Raw genomic sequence first — 25916 nt, 5'->3', positions numbered from 1 at the left:
TGTGATAAGTGCAGACGAATCAGATAAGCCATGAAAAATACACTACCGCTACGCCGCCTTTCTGGATTGGAATAAGACCAGCACACTATCAACTGCCATCATCATATATATTTATTCTCTAGATATAATACTCACCGGCTAAAAGAAAGATAATGATGGCACGACGTGTGTTTTTATCAGTTCAGTGTGAGCCCGGGTTGACCTTTCCGCTGTATAGTCACCTCTAACCTGAATCTGTTTACGACTACAGTGCAGCAGCAAAAACGACGCGGAACTGAACAACAACGATACTGAACTACAGGAGCTACTGACCTATCCAGCACATCTGCTCACGGTAATTAAAGAATAGTCTACTCCAATACACACAAAATAACCTTTTTCGCTGTCGCCTTTCCCATGAATCACCATTAAGGCCTACACGAGTGTGAGTCGAATACTCTCGATTTGCGATGTCCGCCATTTTGTTCATGCTTGCATTGTGTCACGAGAGACGTTTTAGATCATTGTATGGCGAAGCAGGTTTCCTGATAACAAAGTTTAGTCATGATTTTTTCATAGTTACGATTGCATAATGCACATACAGTGTTTATTACGTTGTCCTGGTATTGATAAACCGATCATTATACGTATTTGCGTATTTGATGTTTGCATTTTTCAGTTAATTTTTAAGCCCATGCTAAAGCGAAAGGGATTCCTGGTGTTTACCTCCTTTGACTCATTAACAAGAGCGGTGTAACCTGACATGACCTCTTTTTGTCAGAGAATTCAATGGAAAGGGGTATTTCAAAGAGAAGGGTCTATGGCGGTGACGCACAAACCACACAAAAGAAAATCAATAAGATGAATAGTTAGCTAGAAAGTATTAAAAGCAGTTTTTTGGGACGATGAGCTCGTTATGTCTCAAAATTTTAGGGTGCCTTACAGGGGGAGTTCACACATTTGAGGATTTTTTGTAGCACTCATTGTCATGCCTACTTGCATTATGAAAGATACATCGTTATTCAATTGACATCGGCTAGCAGTAATGCCAGTGTAACACTTCTTGCTAGTTCCTGTACAAACATTTCATTAAGTCAATCACGCACATTTGAACCAAGCTAGTTAAGACGCCATTGTACAATCATGCCTAACTTGGATGCTCTTATCTCGAAACTCGCACACACTTAAGGGACCGTTCAGTTTTTACGGCCGGGGGGGGGCGGCAAAATCCAGGGCGGGGGTCATCGTAATTTTGGAATCTGCAAAGGGGGGTCATCGCTTTTTCGCTGGTAGGAAAGGGGGGGTCACCACATTTTCAAAAACATAATACCAACAATAAAGTTCACTTTATGCCATGGCCATGATCGACCCTCTTTACCATTCACCACTACAATAAATATACATTATGTATTACCCATGACCCTCTTAACGGGCAGACGCCTTTGGCGGACCACTCAAATTAGATTTACTTCATGCAATGGCCATGATCCACCCTTTTTACTGGCGGGCTGCCTGTGGCGTCCTACTACAATAAATTGACTTTATGTAATACCCCACGGCAATCTTACCGTAAAATTCCCAATTGAAGCCGCGGCTTGTATTAGAAACATTTTTGAGGGACCCCTGGGATCACGCACTGAATTATGGTAATGGCCGCGCGCCTTCAGCGGCCCTGTCCAGTAAAGTCTACTTTATGCAATAGCCATGATCGACCCTCTTTACCGGCGGGCCATCTTTGGTGGCCCACTAGAATAAAGTTGAATTTACGTAATGGCCCATGACCCTCTTAACCCGAGGGCTGCCTTTGGCGAACCACTCCAATAAAGTTTACTTTATACAATGTCCATGGACATGAGTTGTCTATGGAAATGAAGTTAAAAATTGCCTTACAGTCGTCCTAATTAAAGACGTTTCAATGGATGTGGCTAAGACGTTTGTGCACTGGCATCTCTGCTACACGAATAAAGTGCGCCGCCTCAGGTATGTTAATGCATGGGCGTAGGCTTACGTACATGTAAAATCAGTTTGAACATACTTTTTAATCAGACCTGGTCAGAAAATTGTGAAAATTGCCAAAAATATGTTTCGCATTTGATTAAGTTGAAATTTATCATAATATATTACCTAAGTCAGGTCACGTGACCATAATCTGTTATTTTCCCGCCAAAATTGTATATTGCAAATAACTGAATATTCCAACCGCTAAACATCAAAATATTTAAAATATTATGACCAATTAATGTAAAATGGGATGGGAGCTTGTGTTAGAACTAGTGGCAGATGCAAAATTATTGAATTTTGAATATTATTTCTTCACAAAAAACAACAAATATAATATTTTTGACGTTTTACATGAATATTTTGAATATCAGAAAGAAGTGTAGATAGAGTTTCATGAGTGCCATGTATTTTTGAAAGAATATGATAGATGTTGTTTCCAAAAGTGCAAAGAAAATCAAGAAAATTTAACGGTTTACGGTTGGAATATTAAAATTAATAAAGACGTAAATTTTGGCGGGAAAATATCAAATTTGGTCACGTGACTCAACTCGTCAAGATTTAGGCAGACTTTTTTTGAAAGAATTCAATAATTCCAATAATTAGGCCAAATATCAATCAAATCTGGTGGTTTTTAAAGATAATTGATCATTTTCTTACTTTTGGGCTTGATGGGTACAAACACCCATGCATTAACTTACTTGAGGCGTACCGGAGTTCAAATCCAAACAATGCAGGTAAATTTGACATATGGGTTTTGGTTATTTTTCAGGGGGGGTCATCAATTTTTTTCGTCTGACAAAGGGGGGGTCATCTTTTTTTCACAAAAAATGCAGGGGGTCTATATTTTTTTGAACACCGGTGACAAGATTTTGCCGCCCCCCCCTGGCCGTAAAATCTGAACGTTCCCTAAGCTTATTATTCCTTTTCGAGAGACATCCATTAACAGAATGCAAGGCTCCTTCATGAAGAGCATTTGCTGTACGTTTAGAATTTGACACGCACATGTGATAGAAAAGACCTCGCGCGATTTATTTGTCATGCATATGCAGGGAATGTCTCGCCCAGGCCATTGTAAACGAAAATAGTCCTGTGAATCTCATTTTAATTAAAATGCATCTTTGGTGCATTTGGTTCATGATTACAGTTTAAGTTATATTACCATACCTAATATTTTCAATGTGAAAAATGTATATCTGCATTAGTTAATAATAACAATAATAGCGAGGTTCGTATGCATATACGCATTATTCATGTAATGAGGTACCTGTACATATTCACATCTACATGGGTGTATATTGTGAGGATCAAGCAGTAAGGGATAATGTACCCTGTTATAGAATGAAATGTTGTCCTTAGACGCCGGGTAAATTAACTGCCTACTGTGCCTCTTCCCTGCCTTCTTTTCACCCTATAACTAGCCTGTTAATATAAAGATTGCCGCTGGCAACGCCATCGCGCAGACGTAAATATCAGAATAGTAGTTTAGTGACCTCTATCCAAACTTGTGTGTAAACATGTCCTATGTACACAATAACAGTTTCTAAATGCCAATATTGCGGCGGTCATTCGAATGTACTGCCTCGTGTGATTGCCTATAACGCAAATTGGCCTAGCCTACCAAATAACGGACATTGTCATTGGTTAGAACTTCGCATGGAAAAGTAGGTTAACCTTATGCAAGTTATATGTGTTATAACGACTGCCAAAGAGAGGATAGTTTTGATCTGGATTAAAGATTTCTTTACAAGAAAGTTCCATTCAAAGGTGCTGCTGGCTTGAAACAGTTCATTTCTGTAGCGAATTGGAAGTTGGAATATATTATTTGCCAAGAAAAGCGTTCTTTCTATGTAATCGACGTAAAACAAAGAGTTTAACCAAACCAAAGGTGTGAAAACACTTTATGGTAGGTACAATGGTTGGAACATCAGGGGAAATCACCGCCAACATAATTATTTATGATATGTTAAAATCTTTAATCTTGGTTTAGTCCTTTGACACAGTCGATATATTATGTGATTTTGAGTTATTCAGTCTCTCTTAGGATAACATTGGATCTTCCACAGTACAGCCCCACGGAAATCACTGATAGGGTGTCCAGCTACGTTAAAGTGTTCGGCAACAGCATTATATGTTTGTTGATCTGTACGCCGAGTTAATTGTTGTTGGTGCCTTTTGTGACTGTCTCGTTTGGCCGATGTACACAGAGGTGGACAATTTGTACAGGTGATAGCACAGATGATGTTGGTGCTATCTAAATCATCTTTTTATGTTTAAAAACCTGCTTACTGAATACGACGAAGCAGTGATGTTAGTATTGATGAGAGGGCACAGTTCGCATCTACCTTTATAACAGGGTATTCATGACAGCTTTTTGCCATTCAAATTTCTGCGAGAGCTTCTGCCAGCTTTATGAGTTATTGGGTGTGTGTGTCAATATGTACGTACTGATAACAATGAATTTTAAATTTGGCGCCTACACCAAGTATGGCCAGTGAATGGTCAGAAATGCCGTTCCACTTATCAAGAATACCCCCATCAAGTGTAACATTTTGTTTATTGGGTCCTAAACGCTATGTTTAGTACAACTTCAGACGAGAGCTGAGCACAATCGCCTAAGTTTTCTAGACAAAGCATAAAGAAAATTTTCTCTGGCGGTTTACACAGTGTCGCATGACTATATGCTTTCTCAAAGAAGCAGGTCTTTAGTCAAGATTTTAAAACTTCAGTACTTGGTGACTAGAGTATGACTAGAATATGACGAATATGACTAGAAATCCTATTCCATAAGGAAGCAGCAGCATTCTTCTGTGCAGTCGAAGCTCTCGTTTTTTCCCGGTCGAATTTGGATTGCAACGGGAAAACTCCGAGGTTTCCGTCGCAACGTATGAGAGCTATGGCTGCTGCTACGGCGACATGTGAGAAAGAACAATCATCACAATTTGAGTCTTGTTGGTTGAGTTTTAAGAGAAACTTCGTCTCTTGAACGGAGAGATCTGAATTCTGGTTTATGAAATCGAAAACTTTAGTGTATACATAGTCCCTCATAACATGACTAGTTGGCAATAGTTTAATACTGTCAGTAAAATTGTACTCGGGTTCATTGGAGGAGAATGGAGAAAATTGAGACATGATTCTTGAAGTTGGCCGGCAATGTTAGCCGTAAGTTGCGTACAGCCTCCGTGTGTTCCCGGCGCTACACGGGCTAGCCGGCATGTTAGCATTTTTTCTGTTTATCTGTGAATAAGTCAGCATATCAAAATTAGACTTCAATACATCAAAATTGGACGACTGACCATACACTAGGCTTAAATAAAGGATAAAACCGCCGGCTAAGTACAAAGCTGGGATCGAGGTACAGGCTCGGGTACGGGCGGAGCGCATCCTTGTCCCCGGGAACGCTAGTACTTTCAAACAGGCAAAGTTGGTCAGTTTTCGTTTTAGTGTTATGTCCCATAGGCCGAAATGTTCTGCACCTGTGAATGCCGGACCCTTGTCCATAACAACGGAGAAAACATCAGCTTTGTAGTCATTCAAGTCACTTCAACTGGACCATTGATACACGTCATACCGTCGTACCGATCGACACGATCGCAAGCGTAACAATCGTCGCTGACGTGTAATGCATACCCACAATGTCAGCTTAGAGCGTACGGACATATAAGCTTATGGCCGTGGTTTGAGGTACTATGGGGCTTAAATACTCGAAATTATCGTGTGTCGCAACGCATTTCTTTTCATTTTTGACCAAATATGGTAACTTTGGTACTTTTACAACATTACATGCACTTTTAATAGTTTGCTAGTATCCATTTCAACTCAATGGACAATGGAAACATCGTTTGGTGTCGCCCTTCTCAACTACCGAAAATCCAGTCGTTGTGGACTGACCAGATGGGAGCGCAGAGAAATACTTAGAATAGCCAAGTGTAGAATTTGGGATAGCGTGGGGATAATTTATTTGCGTTCCTGTCAGCCTTATCCGAACCATTCTTTGTAGTTTTATCGCCCTCGTTCACGCTGAATATTCATAGACGTGGGCACTATCCGGTTCTCGGGGCCTAGACCGGATAGTGCCCACGTCAAAATTTGTATGGCCAAAAGCTGGAGTGTTGTTCCATGGAATTGGATATTTTTAAGAAGTTTTCTGTAGACAGTGCATTGTTTGTAGGTTCATACGCTGCCTGTAAGCAATAACTGACTATTCTGGGAAAGTTTCGGAGTATTGTGGCCTTTGCATGAATGGATGGAGTTAATAAACTGTTTTCTTTAAGTTACAACCGGTTGGGTTCTTTTTAAGTCTTTCTTCTTCTTTTATTGGAGGAGGTCATTGTTACCGATATTGCTTGCCCAGTAATTTGTTCATCAATTGCATCAGGACTATAGTTTAGGGCGACAAATGTTTTGTGAAGCTTGCCGACTGTCATGTTATACTTCTCAAAGCAAATGCTGCAGTAACGTTTTTCTAGATAAACACAATGATGTTCGATGATTAAAGATTGCTATGATTGTCGCCGAGTTTGTTATAAATCAGCCATAAAGAACTGTTATAATGGTATGAAGAAAGTTAACCTGAATATTGGAGTAGAACGTGGTGAAGTGGATGGAGTACTTGAATGAATCCAAATTACTGTAAGATTTATTCTATGAATCTAATACATCGGTCAAAACCAAGAAAACGTCAGCAATGAAACGGACGCAAGGCCTGTGATTCTTGGGTAGATGCTGAGGAAATTTTGTCCTAAAGTTTCCATAAATATTTGCATATTGTGGTGTCATGCACGTGCCATCTCTCTAATATTCGTCTGCAGCTAGAAGGGACCTTTTAATTAAAAGTAGTAAAGTAGTTGTGATTGAGTACAGATTCAACTAGTTTAAAGGTGCGGGTGGTCTTTTCTGCATCGAATATTATATTTCTGATACCTTTAAGTCCATAAAAATGTTATAAATTTTTATATAAGCGACTGAACATCAAGGTGACCAGTATTTTAGTATTATTCCGTAAGCTTTCATTACGTTTGTACATTGCACATAATACTCCTATAGTGTCCCAGAAAATCCGCTTTTAGCTTACAGGCATCAGCCTACGGACCTAAAACAATGCACCGTCACCAGTAAACGTAGCTTGGCGATGGAATATGGTCCCAAAATGGTGTCAATACAACAGGAGATTCCCTCTTCCACGGTACTAATGCCCTGTATAATAGGGCGTCATGGCTTGTCAAGTTTGCTTGTCTTTGCTAGGAGGTAGCAAGTTTCTTGGCAAGTAACCGGAGGTGTTGAATGTACATCATGTTCCTAGATGTCACCAGGAAATGTACAAATAAGAGATTTCAACTCATTTTTGTTCTGTGTAGAAGAATCACTCTATATGTAGAACTCTGTATTGAACAGCTGCCTTTTTTGCTTCACGTAATTAAGTGATCTGACTTGGTCATGAAAACTGCGGCACCGACCTTGTCTGCTTGTTTAATGACTATGTTACAATTGGTTCTGAGGAACTTTACAGTATAATATTCTGCATGATTGAGATTGTAATGGGATTAACATTATTGATTAAATGATTTGAACGGATACGGTTTCGGAAACACTTATGGAAAGATCAAGTTTAGAGTTACAACCTTCTTAATTGAGTCTTTAGATTTCATGTCTCGATGATGATACATCTGAGCCTTTTTCTTGAAAATAAGCCTTCAGCCGGAGAAATATGAAAACAATCTCGATATCACTGCAAAGTTTTGTTTTGTCAAATTTTTATATAGTATGATAAAATTTGAGACTATGAAATAACACAGATCGTTTAGCTGGTCATAATGAAAGGTTGAACATGTTCACAATGATGTCAAATTGGGCTACCAGGTGTGTTAGGAGGTTAAATCTCACAGTTTGAGTAAGATGAGGGGATTACTTATCCTTATTCGATTTTAGCTTGGGTTGATGTTGGTGGTACGCGTTATCGGCTGCATATTTGATACGATGATACATTGAAGGATAATTAATCAGATGGTGTGTCGGCTTAGTGAAGAAAAAGAAAGACTTACACAGAAACTAATGAGTTCTAACTCATAGAACATAGCTCAAGAACTGAAAAAGTGGTAAATGAACTCAACCCAATCACGGGAGAGGATACAATAGTCGAAGAAGTCTTCCAAGAAAAAACAATCATAGCTTAAAGACAGCCTCCGAATCCATAGCAACGCACAACAACACTTAAGTCGGCATAATATACTAAAAAAACACATAATGCTGTTGCCAAACTCTCTAACCTCCCTGGACACTCTGTCAGTAATTTCTCTGTGTGGCTTTACTTAGAAACGATTTCAGTAAAGCCACTATCTGATGAGAGACTGATGTACTCAAAATCATACACGACAGAATCAAGAGAGGACTGATCTTAGATAACGGATTCTAACTCATTACAAATACTTCTGTTGGCTGTGGTTTAGCCAAGTTGTTCCAACCATTGTCCTCACCAAACAGTGTCGTCAAATCTTTGTTTAAACTTTATGTTTCATTTTGACAGCTTCCTTTGGTAGTTTCTAGAAACAATAAAATATTTTGCTTTATGCTTTGTCCATGCTGCAAGTGCATCTGATGAACGAGACAGTTGTGTTAGAAAGCTCATGCTAAAGCAAAACAGTTGATCAAAGTATGCTACTCTAATCAATATTGATATCAGTCAAGATAAACTCGGTGGTAACTAAATTTATCAAGATTAATTACAAATTCAAATTGTATTTGGACAGAACGTTTTAATTTGAGTTGGTATGGTAAATTGTTTCCAGGATAATAAGTTACCTCTTGCTAGCAAGAGCCACAATCTTTGCTCTTCGAAAAAACCCTGCAAGTAATTAATGCTGATAATCCACGGTGTTAAATGAACCATCTGAGAGGATCTAAAAATATCGCCAACGAATCCAGGACAGTACTTGAATCACCCTAACCTTTGTATGAGGCGTCTTAACTGTACTTTAGCATTTCTGTCAAACGAATACGAGATGCATGAAACTTTTTTTATAAAACACAAGTGACTCATTTTAATTACTTTTTTCCCATGTTTTAGATGACGGCTTTACGCAGTAACGTCCATGATGCTGTATTCGAAACTCGAAAGCTAAGTCTAAAAGAGCAAGGCTTGAAAAACTTGTCAAACAGCATTTCAATGTTTAAAAACCTAACAAAGCTGGATGTAAGTCGCAATAATCTTTCAGACCTTCCACAAAGCTTTTCTGCTCTGACAGAACTTGAAATCTTAAATTTGTCATGTAACAAGTTCAATAAGATGCCATCGGTTTTATTTAAAGTCACCTTGCTAAGGGAAGTTGACATTTCATACAATGAAATACAAACCCTGCCCAAAGGTATACATAAATTGACCATGCTCGACAGGCTTAATCTCTCGTGGAACAAATTTCAATGTATTCCTAGTGAAGTGTCTCAGCTTTCGTCCCTTACTCACCTAGATGTAAGTGGAAATAAGATATCAAAAATATCTCTCTATAACTTAAAACATCTCACCTACCTAAACATTAGTTCCAATCACGTGGATAGCACACGACACTTTCAAGTTTACACGAATGACAACATCATTCACTTGAACATGGGTGGGATTCTTTCCCCTCACCAGGCGATATGTTTTAATATGGATACTATTTGCAGTCCCTTAAAAAAACTTGCCCACCTTTCAGAATTAAATTTATCTCAACTGAATCTTTCCAAGATACCAAATGTAATTTTCCAATTATGTAATCTGACTTCGTTGTGCCTCACAGATAATAACCTATCGGAATTCCACATCCCCCGTAAAGAAACTATTCGGAAGACACTTTGCAAGATTGAGCTGCAATATAATCAGTTTACTTCAGTACCATCATCCCTTTCGTCATTACCATTACTCTCGGAACTGAATATGAGCTACAACAAAATTGAATGTATATCACCGAAAGAATCGTTTCCAACCTTGGAAAAATTGGTATTGTCGCACAATAAACTTAGCAATTTTTCAGACGAAACTGACAAATTTCCAAATTTAAAAGAAATTGATTTAAGTTCAAATATTTTAACAACTATTCCTGTAGCACTAGCAAGTTTTTCAAAGCTTGAACGTGTTTTACTTTCCGACAACAAAATTGATTCTGTCCAATCGGACCCTTGGATACGCCATCCAACTGAAAGTTCGACAGAGTCTGAAAATCATGCTTGCATCACGCTTTTTGATATTAGTAGGAATATGCTGACTAGTCTCGATAATTCGATAGCAAGTTTTCCAGATGTTTGTTTTTTATATCTTAATGAAAACAATATTATGAGTTTGCCCACAAAAATAGGCTCTTTGACAAAGCTGACGAGTCTTGATCTTGGACGAACTGAAATTTCTACTCTTCCACCTGAAATAGGTAAGTACATTAAAATCTTTTACGGGATAGTGGTGTAAGGTCGAATGAAAACACAACGGATATCATTTACCATTTCTTTGTGTAAATACTCTTTACCAGTATGCTGATCAAATAATGTGAGCCTGGGTATCCTTTCTTGCACAAAGTCTGCACCATGCTTGGCTGGTATAAGAAACCAAACTGATCACCTCAGGCCGAAGCCACCACACGAAGGGAAAATGAACATCCCTTCCCCATTTTACTTCCACTTTAGAGCGAAGTTTGTTATGTCTGTAATCAGCATTATTTGCGTTGTAAGAAAAAAAGTGACAAATGTTTGGTTTCTCAATACAATTCATAGAGCGACATGAGCGATTAACAGTTAAGCGACGGGTTACCTCTGTATCAGTTTTCCATGTTTGTCAGTAGGCAGCTGACAGCTTGAGCAGTTATGGTCTGAACTACCCTGAGCTGATATGTGATCTTTACTGTGCTGATGTATTCGAGGTTCGTACAGCCAAGGAAGCCCTATGTAAATGTCGAGTACTATTTGCATAATAAAAATAATTCTATTACGCATTTGAGAGATTACAGACCGGGGAAATCAACCGTTAGCTACTCAGACGCAGTTTTCATCGCACACCAACTCGCTCTGTGCCAAAACAGGTACTGCTCTGGCTGTGACCTTGTCTAGCGATCGGCCAATGTAATCATCGTAGTAACTCGATCATTCCCTAAACGCAAACGTGTTAGACCCAATCATTCACTTCACACAGTCATACGGAAAAGTTCATCGTACTCACCGATAGTATGCGAGTGAAAGTTTTTTTTTATTTCCATGTGAACTGTGTAATAAAGGGTCGTAATACCAACAAATCTTCAGTCCGTGCATAGTAAAGTTCCTCTGCCTAAGACTTTCACACATTGTGCTCGCCAGCACGCTTGTCTGTACTGTGGATGACAGAGTGGTAACTGGCAAGTGAGGTAACAATTGCTAGTCTCATGAACACTATTAAGACGAGTTCCATGGCCTACTATCCATCCTGCACGTCGACACATCACTCAACTACGTCTTTCATCCGGGTTGAGACCCATTCGATGACAAACTCTTTCAGCATTGGTAGGAATGAGACGTGGTGCCGTCAGACTAGTTGCTCTTGGGTGACCTTGCCGTGATGAGAATTACCGATCAGCTGTTTTGCTACTTGGGCGCAAAACATGAGCTGATGTCTGTATCTGGATCCTCTTTGGCCCTATCCATGAACAGATGCCATGTTGTGGAAAGCATTCATGAGTGCCTTGTTTAGCTTGTGGCAAAACACAGCTCTACGCCACTGTTGCGATGATCGACCAGGCGTGTAGTAAGCCAGCTGTCAGTCAAGTTCACACCTCTGAAGTAATGACTGTACATTACAGCAACGTTCTGGCATATTAATGCAATTCATTCAAAAGCACCGGTTCTTTTATCTTTACATCGACGCCTCAGTTGCTGTTGGTTCGGTCTACGAGCACTGACTGCCGTACTCATAAATTTAACCATTTTCGGCATTTTTAATTTCATCGGGTAAACCTAAAGTATTCATCTTGTAGGTTCCAGTGGCAGCAATATTATGCATGTAGAGATGGTCAAACAACGGGGCAGAAGGTAATATGAGTCCATAATGACATGATGTCCTAACTCATAGTAAGGTCGAATCAGCCAGGAAACAACTCGTCAAAGTCTGTTTCCCCTGAAAACTTTGGGGTCGTCTGCAGCATTGGGATCAAGAGGGTGATGACCGTAATCAGCGACAGGTTGATGGACTTCGTTGTTGAAAACATAACCATTGGCGGTCTCACTGAGAATGTAAACTCTCATACCATATTTATGCGGTTTTGCTGGATTGCTGAGAACATTCTTTGTGCGGCCCCGGTAGGGGATGACTCCCTCGTCGATTGCCAGATCGCACATCGGGCTTCGGTGCATTCTGCTGTTTGCATTCACTCGATCAATGACATTTCGTACTTTCAAAATTCTACCTCGTTTCTCAGTTACTTTTGGGCTGTATACATGGCGGTGTTACGAGCGCTGTACGGCTGTGCGCTGTAGTGTAAATATCGCATCAGTAGCTTGAAGCGATCATGGGAAAAAGTTCTCTTGACGAAATTGTGACAGAAGCAAACATGGTCCGACCAATACAGCTTCATTTCAGGCTGCCAGCAAATTCCGAATAGCACCATCACTCCAATTAATGATCTCATTTTGACAACCGTCGTCGATGTCCAGGCCAATTCTTGACGTTCCCTCACATTTGCCCTTTTCCTCTGTCTAGCGTAATGATTAGTGCATCGGGTAATGAATCTTATCAGATCCTCGTCGAATATTTGCAACAACCATTCGACTTCTGAAGCATGGTCTGGCAGCGGGTTCATAGGCCCTGGCTCTGAACCGATGAACTCCGGTAAAAGATCGAAATAACCAGTTCATTTGTCTGTGAATGGTCTGTTCACTGTACCACCAGCAATGCTCGTTTTGTAGTATTCCTGTCTACGCTCGATTGTTTGTTGCATCATGGCTTCTCACTGCCTGAAATATACGAGCGAGAGAAAGAGATGAGCTTTACGAACGCATGTTTGACGTCAGCAACAACAGATGTGCCGTCTAAAATCACTAATTATATAGGAGCTATATAATTCGAAGACAGCACAATTCACTATTTCATTTTAACTGCAGCTTGCAAGCAATTTTAATGTCAGTGGTGAAACAAACTCGTGGTGCAATAAGTAAATACTACTATCGCTTTGGAGGAACAAATGTCAAACATCATCACAGCTTACAGCTTCACCCTTGACATTTGTCAAACTGAGACATAGTCTTACCCAACCCTAGCGAAAAAGTAATGTCATTAGGCAACCTTTTTGATGAAAAACTATGCTATGAATGTTTGCACAGCTTGATAACCCCGCCAAGTCGAACACTGAACTATAGTACTGATAACTCTTAAACATGACACCGCAAAAGCACGACTATTTGCATGACCGTGACTTTCAGAGGAATTGTCCCTTTCAGTCTTTTGCGATAATGATAATAATTGTGACGCTTTCAACCAAATGTGAGATACACTCACAAGGATCTGTCAGTGAAAATGTGCAATCCCTGCAAATTTACAATAGAGAAATTCTTAATTACCACATTTTAATGCGGATTTTGGTTCACTCGGGTTTGCTTCAACGTTGCTATTAACATCAATATTTCTTTCAAATTGCATGTAATCCATAATTCAGTGATAAGACATTATTATATCTCTTTGTTAACCCACAGGTTATCTCAGTCGATTAGAAACGCTCAGTTTGTCATATAATAATCTCAAAGAGCTGCCCGACAACATGTCGAACCTGGAAAACTTGAAATGTTTGATTTTAAATGGAAACAATTTTCGGGCATTTCCCAAGGTTGTTCTCGAGTTAAGTCACTTGGGAAAGCTCGATATCAGTGACAATCGGATGATTGACCTACCAGATGATATGTCTTCACTCGATCATCTGATCTATCTAGATGTCAGAAAGAACCGCCTCTCTAGTAAATCAATGGCAAACGTCGCCACTGTGCGGAATTTGATAATTTTCCTTGCGGATGAGAACGCCATAGATAGCATACCAGTAGTTCTCATACGAGATCTCCAGTTCCTCATGGTACTTAGCCTCAAGAAGAACAGTATCAGAAAACCAAATCCAGAAATATGCGCTGCTGGTGTCGACAGGATCCGAGAATATGTTAATGAACATATTAGTCCTAGCAGTCCAGTTTCAGGTAAATGTAGTCGACATTAAGGAATGTTATTCTTATTTTTCTTTTCGATATGAAAACGTGTGAGAATTTTAGAGAAACTTCAATATTATTAGTGGTACTATCACTTGTCAGTGTTGCATTTGGTAAAACTCCCACAAATGAAGTGGGAATCATTTTGGGTTCGCATTGAGAACCATTAAAACGTACTTCAATTCAACTTTATGGTAAGCAACAGACATGTCAAAATGTCTTAACGCAATGCAGAATTGCATGTTGATAAAATGGATATATCGATCATTAGCTCGATTTCAATACAAAAGCTGAGTGGAAATTTGTTCATTTTCCAAAGGATATGGGCCTCCTTTTGGCAGTGTCGAGAAGGCGCATTCTCCGGATGAAGAACCCCACAAGACACTGGAAAACAAGTATGGTGTTTGGAAAATTCCCGTGATTAGGAAGGAGGTAATAATGTTATTTGAACACCTGTGAAATATAGCATACAATGTCTTCATAGAATGACAATCTTCTGTTATATTCATGACTTTTTCTTAATGACTTTATGTAGACAACTTCTTTTTTGTTTATTTATAGGAAGGTTACTGTACAGAATTTACCGATAACTTTATCATGGAATTTCCGCCAGAAAGTGTGTCGGGCTCGTGGAAAAAGAAGCACCTGGAAGTGGTGACTACAACCAGCGAGGATGGGGGACCTGACCTTGTCAATAACGAACACATCGAGTCAGATATAATAACATTTTCACCTGTGAACACATCGTTTGCAAAACCAGTAACCATCGGATATCGCGTGGCAGCATATGATGTCTCACGAGAAATCGTAATTCTCCGAAGTTATGGTGACAGGCGTTGGAGGGAACTGCAAACCACTATGGTCAAGGTAATGAAGTAATTTTGTACTTCGCAATTTTTTAAATATAACTTTATTCATAATGTCGTTACGACATTCTACTAAAAAGCACTAAAGTCATAGTAATGAAGTTATTGTTTACTTAGAAATGTTTTGATTACACTCACATAATAATGATGTCATTACAATTATGTCGACTACATCTAACCTGATTGTTTCTACACAGCAATTATTTTTGGGCTAGAAATAATGACGAATGCAGGATTTGAATCCACGTCCCCCGAATTCAGTTCGGGTTCCCTACCAAGTAACAGAGCAGTGTAAAATATACGATCACTGTAGGGAACAAAAAAGGCCAACAAGACTGGCCACATCCGTCGGACCAGTTGGCTCAGGCGGTGAAGCATCCAAGAGATGATCACATGCATTCATATATATATATATATATATATATATATATATATATATATATATATATATATATATATATATATATATATATATATATAATATATATATTATATATTATATATATATATATACATATATATATACATATGCATATATATATATATATATATATATATATATATAATATATTCTCACATCCGATTCGACAAGATATGCTAATAATGTATTGTCTTATATTCTCTTATAATATTTCAGGATTCGAAAGGTTATGTAGCAAAAACAAAGGTCACCAGTGTTTCGATGTTCCTAGTAGTGTCAAAGCCACTCAGAAAACAGATCACTGTCAGCAAAACAGGAGGGGAGTGGAAATCAAGTTCGGATGATAACATAATGGTTGAAGTGCCACCTGATACCGTGCAGCAGCCAACGATCTTCACACTTGAGGTAGGTAAACAATAGCTACTCGTGTCTGTGAAATGTAAAGAGAATGATACCAAAGTGTTTTTTTTACAAAAGGCGCTAAGTTTGATGAGATGAAAATAAGAAAATAAAAACAGTTGAGGAGAGTTTATTACACTACGAGCAACAACAATGCAATCACGCCGAGGTTATTTTGAAAAAAAAGGAGCCACACATACATTTCTAACAAGGATGTTAATCTTGGTTATATATGTTAATTGTAATGCATCTATTCTTTACTGTTCATGATTTCATTAAAATAAATCAGGAATTCTTATTTTCGAAAGTAGCGATTCCGACATAACAAACAAACCAACAGAGGATGTCATGCATTAATCCGGTAATAGTGACTTTAACATTTGATATGGTCTGTAAACTGATATTTGTTATAACACATAGGTAGACTTATATCATGGCAGATGTTTTGGCAGCTGCCAATCCGAGAGAGTTTATCTAACAACGTGGAGAAGATAATAAAATCTAAATGAACAGAAACGTGTGAACAAGTTTATCTTTCTCAACAAATGTTAATACTTCAGGTGAATAATCCCGACTCGGACATTGTTAGCGACGTTCAGCCAGCGGAGATAACCGATCCAGGATCCCACATTGACTTTGGATCTAAAGTGTCTCTGAAGAATGCTGAGGGCAGAACACAGCGACTTTCAAAAGCAGCAACACTATCAATACCGTTGCCAGGATTACAGAAGACGAGAAGTGATTTACATATTTTGCAGGAAGATGAAGATGGATCAAGTTGGGACGACATCACCGATACTACAGAAAAGAAAGTGGAGGAGAAATACGTTTCCTTTGAAACAAGCGTCTTCACTGGGTGAGTGTGGCAAAACTCAAGGCTCTACTACATTTAAGGAGAAGTACCATTTTAAATGGGTCGATGTTCTTCTCAAAATAATGTTACAATGGAATTTGTGAATTTTGCAGACATAAGAACATTTTTTAAATTTAAATATTGTAAGATGAAATATTATGAATGAATGTTGATCATCTATTTTTCAGGGGTGGTTATGCACAAAAAGTTCATATTGTACTAAAGTAAGAGAGAGAGAGAGAGAGAGAGAGAGAGAGAGAGAGAGAGAGAGAGAGAGAGAGAGAGAGAGAGAGAGAGAGAGAGAGAATAGAAAATATGACAATATATATATATATATATATATATATATATATATATATTATATATATATATATGTATATATTTTTTTATGTATGTGTGTGTGTGTGATATAAAAATTTGTAAAAAGTTGATAACAAGTAGAAAACAGGTGCCTTCTGTAGCAATCGTCAGACGAATGGCTCAACTTGTGTGGGGGGGTTCGAATCCCGTTTGGGTTATAGTAAAATTTATATTTCTTTAACCTGAGTGGACAGTATTGCTGGTGGATATTTACTTGTCCCCGAGTCTGTCTGATAGCTCAGTAAAAAGCTTCGTGCTTTTCCGATTACTATATATGTGTGTACTGTGTCTGTGTGTCGTCTGTTCCACGCACCGAGTTGCTCGGTCGCGCAAAGAATTGCAACATCTAAGTCGGTTACTGTGACCAACTTTTTAGGGTTGGAAGCAGTGGCTGACTGGTTTTGTGTGAGGCCTATCAGCTAGGCGATGTTGCCGTGAGTGTGTGGGGGTTCGAATCCCGTTTGGGTTATAGTAAAATTTATATTTATATTATCTTACCATCGAATGTCTCCTTGCTTTGCTTCTGTTGTTCTACCCGTTGCTCTCCGAGTTCTTACTGCGTTGGATAGTTTCCACTTTGTTTGAAGATATATAAGATAATGGTTACCTAAACCATTGACGATTTTGCAGGAGGGGTTGTTACATATGAGACAGGCAACAGCAACTTGAACTATTTGCAACGTATCTATTATCTGTTTAGGACAACCAGGAAGGAGACAGTTGCAATAGTCTAAGCAAGATAATAAAAATGCAGAGGCGAGGATTTACCGAAAATCAATTCCTAAGTCGGTAACTTCTATGCGAGTCCTGCTGAATCCCTCGGATTCTTAGGCAGAAAGATTAGGTAATGGGTTTAGCCCAAAGTCGCTATACTAGCACATGAAATGAAGAACCCCATCTACTTGAAGGACCGGCCAAAATAATCCTGACTGACTCATTAGCTTAGTTGGTAGAGCATCCGAAATATATTCGGGGGATGTGGGTTCGAGTCTCGCATGGGTCACTTTTCATTTCATTTACTACATATTTAGTAAGTTGAATGTATGCAGCTTTGCAATATTTTGCACAATCAGACATTCAAGTTAGAGTCGAGTGTGACTGCTTGGGTTTTTGACACCAGAGGCGAAAAAAGATATCAAATCCGCAATATATAGACAAAGGGAGAAACGATTTTAGTATTGCTCTTTCACTATGATCATTTATTTAGAGTTCATTGGATGTCATGCACTGCTTGATGTCAATGATACAGTTTTGCATAGATTCAATATGATGGTTGGGAAAATTTGATCGGCCTTGTGTCATCTGTTGTCATGGACAAAAACCATGATGATGTAATGAGTACTTTTTGACAAGGTTGGAAAGTGGATCGGTGTACAAATCAAATAGAACAGGGCCACGAATGACACTTTCGGAACACCAACAGAGATAGAGGATAAAGTATTTGTATGCCCTTAACAGTTTCAGTTTGAGGTCTGCATGAGAGGTAAGATTGAAACCAGAGATTCCCAAAAGTGTGTTCAAGATGGTGGAGAATGAAGTCATTGTCAATTGCACCGAATGTAGCTGATATGTCTAAGTGAGCACGAATGTTAATTTTTGCCAAAATTCAAGGAGGACGGAATGTCAATTACAATTTTCAGGAGGACAGATTCATTGTCTTTGTGTGGTTCATAATGTGAACAGCTAATTATAATCGAATCAAGTTCTCAATGCAGCCCTACCTTATTTTAAATAAGATAGCTTAACTAGGTTAATTCCGCTGAACATTAAAAAAAGCTTGTGCAGTTTGATTGCCTACAGGTCATACCAAGAAATACTGGTCAAGGAACACAAGGAATATGCTGGTGATATTGAATTCAGCGATATTGAATTCAGCACGTTTGCTTCTTACAAGAGGCCAAACCATGTGATGTTGCGCTTCCTGTTAGTACCCACTTGATTTTGGTGTATTATTTTTTATCAGTCCATCATCCTACGGGCGTTAGCCGAATAACAGGATGGGGTATACATAATTCTCTAACCCCAATGGAGCAATGAGGAGTAGAGTGCTTTGCGCAGGGGCACAATACCTTGTTAGAGTCTCGAACTCACCGTTCTTCGACAGTGAGTCAAATACTCTGGATCTACTGGGTCTAGAACCGGGCCTTGAACTCACCATCCTTTGATAGTGATTCCGTTACCCTCGCTACTGGTCCACGGTGCCTCCCCATTGTAACAGTTGGTAACTTTGCCAAAGATTTGAACTAAATCAGCAATGTCAATGAATATACATCCGGTAATGGTCAAGGATCAATTAAAAGGGATGTTGAATACTTTTGCTTTAAAAATTAACAAGCAAGCATAGGAAAATCATCTATACACACTTGATTTATGAAAATTTCTCGTGACTGTATCTGCAGGTACAGGACGGCTTATGTGCCTGGTGGCTTAACTATCGACGAGCTTGTGCAATCTGCCAGAGAACTGGATAGGAGACAAACTAAAGGGATTTATTTCGCGAAGATGTTACTTCTCCAATCAACGAAAACTTGCTTTGATTTTCTGGTTGATGTGGTGGAACAACGGTCAGTTACCGACAGGATTACCGAGTATGAGCAACAGGGATTCAAGAGAGGGGGAAGTATGTGTTACACCAGGGACGTTGAAATACGAAAGGGTGAATCAATCATCGTGACCGTTGGCGGCGACTTTCGGTTAGACTGTGCAGAAGAGAAGAGCGTCTTTTTAACGTTTATTCCACGACGCAACAACCATTCGCCGCTGCGAATAAAACCGTGTAACGACGACACAGGTAATGGTACTATCGACGAATCGCAACTGAAGGGGTTTGTCCTGTTTGAAAGGTTGCGGCCAAACGAGCCAGATTCTGAAGACCAGAGATTTCAATTACGTCTACATTTTGTTGTGGACGTACCTGAGGTAAATATATAAGGACATATCTGAATAAGGAAAATGCTGTTCTAAATAAGAACAGAGTTTGTTAATTTGAACGTCCCTTGTTTAGTAAGACCAAGAAAGAATATAATGTGTTCAATTATTGTAATTGTCAAATATACAACATTAAGATTTCCATATGTTATATCAGTTACCGCTTTAGTCGTTTACTGAGTCCTACTGTTAACATTGGTTTAGCTATAGCATGTAAATAAAATCAAACGGATCGTCACAGACAACGGCATTTGTTAATATTATTGTTACTTTCACAGACACTGTATTTAATTCTTCCTGCCATTATACTAGTAACATGTTAGATACTTGCCTTATTTCGCACTCTTTCAGTTTGAGGTGCTTGTTATGTTGGCGCAAGTTTCTTCCGACAGTTTGAGCTTGCTTTTTCTGCTTATAAGGTTCACTTATTAAACTCATCAAAATGTGAATAGAGTAATATCGATATTTAATTTGGGTCATTGACATTTTCCAGAGTGTGGTTCGTCAGAGGAAAGAGCAGAGTCCAAAGAGAAGGGCAAGTTTTTCTGTGGCGGTAAGAGATGGTAAGCCTGAATTTTTCTTAGTTTTCACCTCAACAAAACTATCATAAGCGGAGTTGCGTAAGAAACATGGATCTTAGGCTGAAATAATTTTTAGACTCGAGGAGAAACAAGGGTTACATCTACAAAACCGCCAATGAGAAGCCAGCAACATTTTGTGTTTACTTAACTAAGTAGTTGGTAACAAATGCTAGTCTCTATTAACGTCATGTTATTTTAAAGGTTCATTGTTCCTGCCGCAAAGGACACAAAGCATGCAAATAGTCACAATTATTACATATGTACCACAGTTCACTTGCATCGAAGCGCCCGCGTACTACCGGTATTTGCACCGCAGTGCAATACCAAAAACATTATGCCATTCCTTTATGTTAATGAGTATTTACCAATTTTGACCCGGAACTATTTATGTTTGTAAACACAAAAAATGTCTACAAGATTTCGTTTCACTTTGGTTCGATGCTCGTTATAGTAAAATGCACGACATTACCGATTAAAAACTACGACAAAGAAAATTGCATGTACTTAGTATATTGTGAGGATGATTTTTATTATCCGCAAGAGCAGTTTGTTTGTCAGCGAAGCCAAAACATTGACAACGGGCGACGTCCGTTTCTAGCTCAATGGTTGAATTGTGGATACACGGAGGCCGCCGTACCACGGTGGCCATCATACATCGAAACACACGTAACTGCGGGCGCAGCGGAGCCGATTAAACATTTTACATTTTCAGAGACGTTTTTGCCAGTAGTTTTCTCACCGGACATTCCCTGTTTACAATAAAAAGTCACTTTTACATGCAGTTTATTCTGTGCTTGTGTGTCCTACACGCTATTGATAACAGAGACTGAGTGAGCGCTTGTGTGCCATGGTGAACACTGAAATTTGATCGTTTGACAAGTTACGTTTGCCGTATCTTACTCTTAGATTTCCCGTAAAAATCTTCGAACTGTTATTGGTATCGATCATTAGAAGAATTTCAAGCTCAAAATGTGACAAACTCAAAAGCGTTCCACGTTCAAAGTTCTCTTCGTTTGGCTATCTATGGCTACGTATGTGTGAGCGATCGCAAGCAGAGTTCAAGCCCTCCGACGTTCCTCTTACGTCATTCCTGATAAACAAGTAAACAATAGTTTAGCCAATCAAAATGGAGGGTGTGGCGGCGTTGACAATGAAAAGTGAAATCTGATTCGATGCCTCATTACAGTGATGTCAATGTTATATAACTCCGCAAGGTCGCCCTGAAGCTTTGACAGATAAGTAGTACGCACGACTAATCGTCGATTCTCTCGATAAATGATGCACATAACAGACAAAACATATGTAATAATAACAGAACGCCATGGCCTGTGAGTGCAAGCGCGCCGTACTAGCGGTATTTGCACGAGTGCTGCAGTGTATTCGGCGGCAGTCCTTTCACTCGCTTTGCTCGCGAGTGAAAGGACTGCCGCCGAATACACTGCAGCACTCGTGCAAATACCGCTAGTACGGCGCGCTTGCACTCACAGGCCATGGCGTTCTGTCATATTATGCATGAGAGTACTGTTTGGGATGAAATTACATAACATGCCAGGTGTATTTTGTGTAGGGATTATTTCAGGCAGCAAGAGAGCTTGTTGGAAAAGACAGGGACTTCTATGAAATATTTGCATAATGTCATACCGATAGGACTGGTATGAACTATTTTCAAAACGGCGTACTAGTCTAGTTATTGCGTGTGCTGCTTGACAAAGTCTGCCGGCCCCTGGCTGCCTTGATGTACTGACGGATTTATAATCCTATCGGAGTAAAAATGCGTCCTGTCGATGCTACAGAATATTACATGGTTGTGTAGCAAGTCAATAACGTAGATGGTCAAAATGTGGTACCCGGAAGATAAACGTTTTGACAAGTTATTTAGCCAAAAGAAGATGACATATCTCTATTCAATATGAATGTCCACTAAGTCTTAAATAATCCTGATAAGCCATTCAAAAGTGCTTGTTTTTATCATCTTTGCTACGCTGAAAATTTTCACGCCCGATTGACTCTATAAACTTTAACCCCAATCATGTCAATTGAGCCGTACATCATCAGCCGATAATTCATTTTCAATTGATCACTCATCATTAAACACGCCAAGGATGAAGAATTATAACCTTTGCATTATTTACCGTGCATCTTATTCCTATTTCACAATTGCAGTGTTCAGGCGATTTGTAAACTTCTTTACAAGACGTTACAGGGGTGAATTTGTCGCCACAATGACTACTCTTGAGCGCCAACAGTCCAGGGATTCAGGTGAGAATATTGTTATGATATCATACCCCTGATCATATAATAACTGACGGATAGCCCCGTCATGACAAGAAAATCACTTATGCTATCACACGAAGTTAATTGACATCGAGGTAAGTTGCGGCTTGTTGTGCCTTCTACGCCACAGTATGGAGGAAGCGATTTGGTTTGCCCTAGCAATGCACTGTTTACACTGTAAGCTCAGCTCTTAATGCCTATGCATTGGCGACTGGTATAGTAGCTAGACTTGCACTTTCTTTACAGTATTGATTATGCCGATAGTTCGGTTTACATGCGCTTTCAAGAAAATCTACTTTTAGTTTGAGGAAGAAAAACCCTCACGTTGTTGTGCTGGCCTTGAAATTGTTCAAACAGCCACGTGCCTCCCAATGAAAACTCGAAGGTGTGACATATTCCGAAGAAAATGTCTTCATCTAAATTCCTTTGATGTCTATAAATCGCAAGAGCATTTGAATGATTTTATGCCCTACGATAATTTATCGTAATGCTCAGACTCATGATATGCGAGCTGAGACAGAACACGTTTAAATCCGATGAACAAAACGCGATCTTCGCATCTGCTGTTTGCATCATGTGATATTGTACTATATACTCTAGCGGAGGCATTTCTTTCAGGGTTTTACAAAATGTAATCAATTGATCTACTTATGAATTGCTATATCGATCCATTCATGTAAAACATGTATTGACATTAAGTATAAGTTATAGTGAAGAATGTTGCGGGGTCATGTAGGCAAGATACAAAGTAATTCAAAGTATAGAAAGCATTATCTTTGCTGGAATAAGTTTGTTTCATGATCACCAATGTTATTGTACAATTTCAGTAATCGATCATCCCTTTAATGTCACAGCCAATGCTCTAGCGTCAAGTCTAAACCTCATGATTTTGACTGTGAGCATAATGGGCTAGAATGAAGAAAAGTGAACAAAAAGCACATTGATTTTGTTTGAATTGACCATCACTCCACATCAAGGCCTCTATGTAAAGCCCTTTTAGATTGCAACCAAAGATGTTCCCACTTATTTTCAGTCGTCCCTTATATTTTAGCGAATTCAAATTCTTCCTTCCATAGGTATCGATCGTGCCATTGAAATTGTGATCGAACACCTTCGGAGTGACAACTGGAAACTATTTGGAAGACAACAACTTGAGATTAGCGATGAAAACATCGATAACATCGACGACTCATCCAAGCATCTGAGGGAGAAGAAGTACCAGATGCTTCGCTTGTGGAGAGAGCTAAACGGAAGTGATGCGACTGTTGAGCGCTTAATCACGTTGGCGAATGAAGCTGGTCATCGGCAGCTGGAAGAAAAATTGCAACTATTACTGTAATACATGTTTTGAGAATATGTAAAAGTTTAATTTGTCGGCATGGTGTTTACAAGAAAACATACTAAAACTACTTCTTCAAATCAGTCAAAAGAAAACGAAATAAGATCGAATCTCAATGTACTTGTGATGCACGAAACACTTTTAAAAAAGGAACATCAGTCTATTCGATCTTTCTGAAAAATGTACCAATTACAATCATGCTTTTCCAATCATCTTTAGAATGTAAGCTGTGACACTAAGTGATAGGATTTTGAGTTTAGAATGTTTATGTATATCTTGTAATTGTTCAACAGATTTCAACATCTTTTCCTTCATTAAAAACATGTGTATGCACACGCTTGGTATTCTGCTGTACAGTAGCGAAATAATTGAAGGTATTTCTTTAGCGACATGGTAATTACATGTTCACTGTAGGGCTTGATAACGCTAGGGTATCTACATTCTTTTTTGTGCGACCATTAATAATTTTGAAATGTAAGCCAATCAGCGGTTCAAAGACAGACTCAGAAAATTACACATAAAGAGAGTAAAATAGTCTTGATTGTTTCCATATTATCTGTCACGAGAGCCCATGCCAGAATGAAAGCATAACCTTTATCCTTCACCTCAAAAATTTACACTATAATGTAACTATTGCAAGGATGAGTGCGATTTAAATTCATTTTATATAAGTAGTAGTTAACAAAATGTTTAGTTCAGCTACGTGGAGAAGTCCTCTGTAAATAAGCTGTGTTGTTTTTCCTGGAAAAGTAAAAATATTGGAACACAGAGACGAATTCAAAGTGAAGAGATTTTAATTACATCAGCCTAATTCAAGCCCAATGCGTATACCGTTAAGGTTAGACATTAAGTGAATGTCTACAATTTCGTTGCGAGATTAGGTCAAAGAAAAAGGCTAATTGTAAATGGTGATTTCGGTGGCAATATTCCGTCAAAGCTCAATCGAAAGAGATGTCTGTGTTTTTCTTCAAAATCGACGGCATTGTGCATTCACGGCAATTGTACCTATAAACAACAGAGTCTGTAAATATTAATTTTATTAGTTTACTGTGTCTGATTCGGTGCTCTCCTTTGCAGTATATGTATTATTTCATTTCAACCTTAAACATGAATAATGCTTGACCATAAAGTTTGTCATATGACTGCGGCGCACTTGCCATTTGCATTTAATATTCCATTCTATTATAGTCGGGTTTTGAGCAAATTTTGCGAATAAAGAACATTTAATACAAACAAAGTCGACACTGTCACAATTACAACGCTATTATCCAATACAGCAGGCTTATGTTCCGTGGGTAGGGGATTAGCTTTCCTGCTATCGCCCGGTTAAGTTAAAAATTCATCCAACGTGAAACAAGAGAACATAAGATATTTTTTGTTAAGCATTCTTGAAGGAAAACTCCCTTAATATTTATAACAACGAATAGCCTGTGGCTTTCTCGAGGCCAAAGAACAGCTTTTTCCGACTACCCTTGTGCATATTTATCAGACCAGATGCTATTTAAAACAATCCAAATTCTGCAATTGACATATGTTAACGAAGGTAGTTTATCGATGATGATGAAATTATTAAGTAAAACAACAACATCTCGATTATAACTTGATTTGCTAAAAGCTGAACACATTAAAATATTGGTGGCAAATGCATAAAGATACTAATTACGATTTATGAGATGTTTACGAAGTTTGGGCGAAAGCAAGATATTCTTGAATTGTATTATGAATAAAGGAGGTAGTCAGACGT

General features: G+C 38.8%; 1 protein-coding gene across 2 annotated transcripts; it reads left to right on the top strand.

The window, feature by feature from the left end:
- Window positions 1–208: 208 nt before the first annotated feature.
- On the top strand, window positions 209–25916 carry LOC139143887 (p53-induced death domain-containing protein 1-like). Of its 2 annotated transcripts, XM_070714478.1 has the most exons (11): window positions 209–334; window positions 9041–10373; window positions 13654–14142; window positions 14471–14583; window positions 14713–15018; window positions 15655–15843; window positions 16398–16693; window positions 19450–19969; window positions 20472–20541; window positions 22723–22818; window positions 23910–25916. In XM_070714478.1, the coding sequence occupies exons 2-11, from the start codon at window positions 9041–9043 to the stop codon at window positions 24170–24172; spliced, it is 3675 nt and encodes a 1224-aa protein (XP_070570579.1). In that variant the 5' UTR covers window positions 209–334; the 3' UTR covers window positions 24173–25916. The 2 variants fall into 2 exon arrangements, with proteins under 2 accessions (XP_070570579.1, XP_070570580.1); XM_070714479.1 differs by lacking the exons at window positions 209–334; window positions 9041–10373 and having other exon boundaries at window positions 13638–14142; window positions 23910–25915.

Source organism: Ptychodera flava, chromosome 11 (assembly GCF_041260155.1).
Source record: "Ptychodera flava strain L36383 chromosome 11, AS_Pfla_20210202, whole genome shotgun sequence".
NCBI lineage: Eukaryota > Metazoa > Hemichordata > Enteropneusta > Ptychoderidae > Ptychodera > Ptychodera flava.
Note: the sequence above shows the minus strand (reverse complement) of the source record. Positions and strands in the feature narration are given on the sequence as shown.